This window comes from Oncorhynchus tshawytscha, linkage group LG14, assembly GCF_018296145.1.
Source record: "Oncorhynchus tshawytscha isolate Ot180627B linkage group LG14, Otsh_v2.0, whole genome shotgun sequence".
Taxonomy (NCBI): Eukaryota; Metazoa; Chordata; class Actinopteri; order Salmoniformes; family Salmonidae; genus Oncorhynchus; species Oncorhynchus tshawytscha.
Window position 1 is genome coordinate 4,099,839 of NC_056442.1, and position 3,832 is coordinate 4,103,670.

At 48.0% G+C, this 3,832-nt stretch overlaps 1 protein-coding gene across 4 annotated transcripts in view; it reads left to right on the forward strand.

Moving 5' to 3' along the window:
• LOC112236105 (serine/threonine-protein kinase PAK 2) overlaps positions 1-3,529 on the forward strand; it is a 12,584-nt gene extending 9,055 nt beyond the window's left edge. For 3 of the 4 annotated variants that reach the window (XM_042296859.1, XM_042296861.1, XM_042296862.1), the window contains exons 8-15: positions 782-845; positions 1,133-1,181; positions 1,266-1,378; positions 1,514-1,631; positions 1,742-1,841; positions 2,484-2,680; positions 2,800-2,937; positions 3,040-3,525. In XM_042296859.1, coding sequence (XP_042152793.1) covers positions 782-845; positions 1,133-1,181; positions 1,266-1,378; positions 1,514-1,631; positions 1,742-1,841; positions 2,484-2,680; positions 2,800-2,937; positions 3,040-3,126 — 866 coding nt within the window. In that variant the 3' untranslated portion in view covers positions 3,127-3,525. Of the gene's footprint in view, positions 1-781; positions 846-1,132; positions 1,182-1,265; positions 1,379-1,513; positions 1,632-1,741; positions 1,842-2,483; positions 2,681-2,799; positions 2,938-3,039 lie in introns of all 4 variants that reach the window. The other variant, XM_042296860.1, reaches the window with a different exon arrangement.
• The last annotated feature ends 303 nt before the right edge of the window (positions 3,530-3,832 follow it).

A 3,832-nucleotide genomic window follows, 5' to 3' on the forward strand; every position in this document is an offset into this window, starting at 1 on the left:
CAATGTTAGTGGTGGCTGTTTAACAGTCTGATGGCCTTGAGATAGAAGCTGTTTTTCAGTCTCTCGGTCCCAGCTTTGATCACATTGAATGGCAGCGGGGTGAACATCACACACATCATATTACACACAGACATACAGTATATTACACACAGACATACAGTATATTACACACAGACATTCAGTATATTACACACAGACATTCAGTATATTACACACAGACATACAGTATATTACACACAGGCATTCAGTATATTACACACATCATATTACACACAGACATACAGTATATTACACACAGACATACAGTATATTACACACAGACATTCAGTATATTACACACAGACATACAGTATATTACACACAGACATTCAGTATATTACACACAGACATACAGTATATCACACACATCACATTACACACAGACATACAGTATATTACACACAGACATACAGTATATCACACACATCATATTACAAACAGACATACAGTATATTACACACAGACATACAGTATATTACACACAGACACACAGTATATTACACACAGACATTCAGTATATTACACACAGACATACAGTATATCACACACATCACATTACACACAGACATACAGTATATCACACACATCACATTACACACAGACATACAGTATATCACACACAGACATACAGTATATTACACACAGACATACAGTATATTACACACAGACATACAGTATATCACACACAGACATACAGTATATCACACACATTATGTCACCAGTCTGGTTCTATGTCTTTTAGGAACCATCGTCAGTATTGGAGATCCCAAGAAGAAGTACACACGCTATGAGAAGATCGGCCAGGGGTGAGACACACACACACACACACACACACACACACACACACACACACACACACACACACACACACACACACACACACTGTAGAGGTGAGTCCATTTACATGTTCACCTTTTTGTGCCTTTATCCATATCTAAGTAACAGATTGGACACTACTCTCTCTCTCTCCCTCTCTCTCGTTCTCTCTCTCTCGTTCTCTCTCTCTCGTTCTCTCTCTCTCGTTCTCTCTCTCTCTCGTTCTCTCTCTCTCGTTCTCTCTCTCTCGTTCTCTCTTTCTCTCGTTCTCTCTCAGAGCGTCTGGTACTGTCTATACAGCCATCGATGTTGCCACTGGTGCAGAGGTAAGGTCCCTTCCTGGGTCAACACCAACACACACACACTTTCAGACTGAACACAGACTTAAAACTTGTGTGTGTGTGTTACAGGTAGCTATCAAACAGATCAACCTCCAGAAACAGCCGAAGAAGGAGCTGATCATCAACGAGATCCTGGTGATGAAGGAGTTACAGCAACCTAACATCGTCAACTACGTAGACAGGTAACACACACACACACACACACACTCTCACACACACACACACACACACACACACCTCAGAAGTACGCCTGTGTCAGTACTCTGTGTGTTGGAGTCAGTTATTTACTTTGTTTCTGTGTGTGTGTGTGTGTGTAGTTTCCTGGTAGGTGAGGAGTTGTTTGTGGTGATGGAGTATCTGGCTGGAGGTTCGCTCACGGACGTTGTCACGGAAACATGCATGGACGAGGCTCAGATCGCTGCTGTGTGCAGAGAGGTACACACACACACACACTGCTGCTGTCTGCCGAAAGGTATACTCACACACACTCAGACACAGAGCACAGGGAGGTGTGTGTGACGGTGTGTCCTGTGTGTGTCCTGTAGTGTCTGCAGGCTCTGGAGTTTCTCCATGCCAACCAGGTGATCCACAGAGACATCAAGAGTGACAACGTGCTGCTGGGCATGGACGGATCTGTCAAACTCAGTAAGAACACACACACACACACACACACACTGTCACGTATTCTCCCTCTCCGGCGCTGTAGGTCACCAGGCTGCTCATGATTACGCACATCTGTCACCATCGTTACGGGCACCAGGGCCTCATCAGACTCACCTGGACTCCAACACCTCCCTGATTACCTTCCCTATATATGTCACTCCCTTTGGTTCCTTCCCCAGGCGCCATTGACTCTGTTCTGGTTTCATGGCTGTGAGCTTTTTCTGTTTCATGTTCTATTTATTAATTCAATTATTCACTCCCTGTAGTTGCTTCCTGACTCCCAGCGTACATGTTACACACACACACACTTTCTGTCTGCCTCCTCTTCCTCTCTCCCTTCATCTCTCCCCCTCTCCTCTGTAGCTGGTTCTAGGTTCTGTTCCTAGATAATATGCCTTGCCAATCCTAAGTGTCCTATTGTTTTGTGTCCTATCATTGTATTGGCTTGACAGTCACACTAACTTACCTGTTTTCTCTCCTCTGTCTAGCTGAATGTGACTAGGTGAATGTTTCATATTAACTTGACAGTCACACTAACCTGGATCGTACTGCATTGTCCCCTGTCATTACACTGCTGGGTTGACCTTCCCTCTAACATGTCTGTTCTCTCCCCTCCCTCTCCAGCTGACTTTGGGTTCTGTGCCCAGATCACTCCAGAGCAGAGTAAAAGAAGCACCATGGTTGGGACTCCCTACTGGATGGCTCCTGAGGTGGTGACCAGGAAGGCCTACGGACCCAAGGTGGACATCTGGTCCCTGGGAATCATGGCTATAGAGATGGTGGAGGGAGAACCCCCTTACCTCAACGAGAACCCACTCAGGGTGAGGTTGGATGTGTGTGTGTGTGTGTGTGTGGGGGGGGTCCATGCGTGTGTGTGTGTGTGTGTGTGTCCAGGCATTGCACTTGGTGGCCACTAATGTTCAGTCTGTGTCTCCTACAGGCCCTCTACCTGATAGCCACCAATGGGACTCCAGAGCTACAGTCTCCAGAGAAGTTATCTCCAGTGTTCAGGTCCTTCCTGTCCCGCTGTCTGGAGATGGATGTAGAGAAGAGAGGAGGGGGGAAAGAACTACTGCAGGTACACACACACACGCACAAACAAACACACACACACACACACACACACACACCGTGATGAGAAGAGTTTGTTTCATTGGTTAATCTCTTGTCTTCCCTCCAGCATCCATTCCTAAAGCTGGCCAAGCCTCTCTCCAGCCTCACCCCTCTCATCCTGGCAGCCAAGGAGGCCATGAAGAGTAACCGCTAACCCTGGTTAGCCACAGATACACTGGATTTCTATATCTCTGTGTTAGCATGAGCGCTAACTGCTAACTACTAGCCTTACCAGCTAACTTCCAGCCCTACTGTGCCAACTCGTCAGTGCCTCTCAGTAACTGACAGCATCTCCTCCTTGATGCTAAACACCAGCCTGCTAGCACCCTGGCTCGTACACCTACAAGTCACACAAGTCGGCTTCCTGCTCTGTTTGACTCCCCTTTCCCTCAGTCCTTCACCCCTCACTCCATATCACACACCAGTCTTCCTATGTCTCTCACCCACTCCCTGTCTGTCCCTCACCCCCCCTCCTCATCTGTCCCTCACCCCTCACTCCATAGCACACACCAGTCTTCCTATGTCTCTACCCCCCCCCTCCCTCCCTGTCTGTCCCTCACCCCTCACTCCTTAGCACACCCCTCCCTCATCTGTCCCTCATCTGTCCCTCACCCCTCACTCCATATCACACACCAGTCTTCCTATGTCTCTCACCCCCTCCCTGTCTGTCCCTCACCCCCTCCTCATCTGTCCCTCACCCCTCACTCCATAGCACACACCAGTCTTCCTATGTCTCTCACCCCCTCCCTGTCTGTCCCTCACCCCCTCCTCATCTGTCCCTCACCCCTCACTCCATATCACACACCAGTCTTCCTATGTCTCTTACCCCCTCCCTGTCTGTCCCTCACCCCCTCCTCATC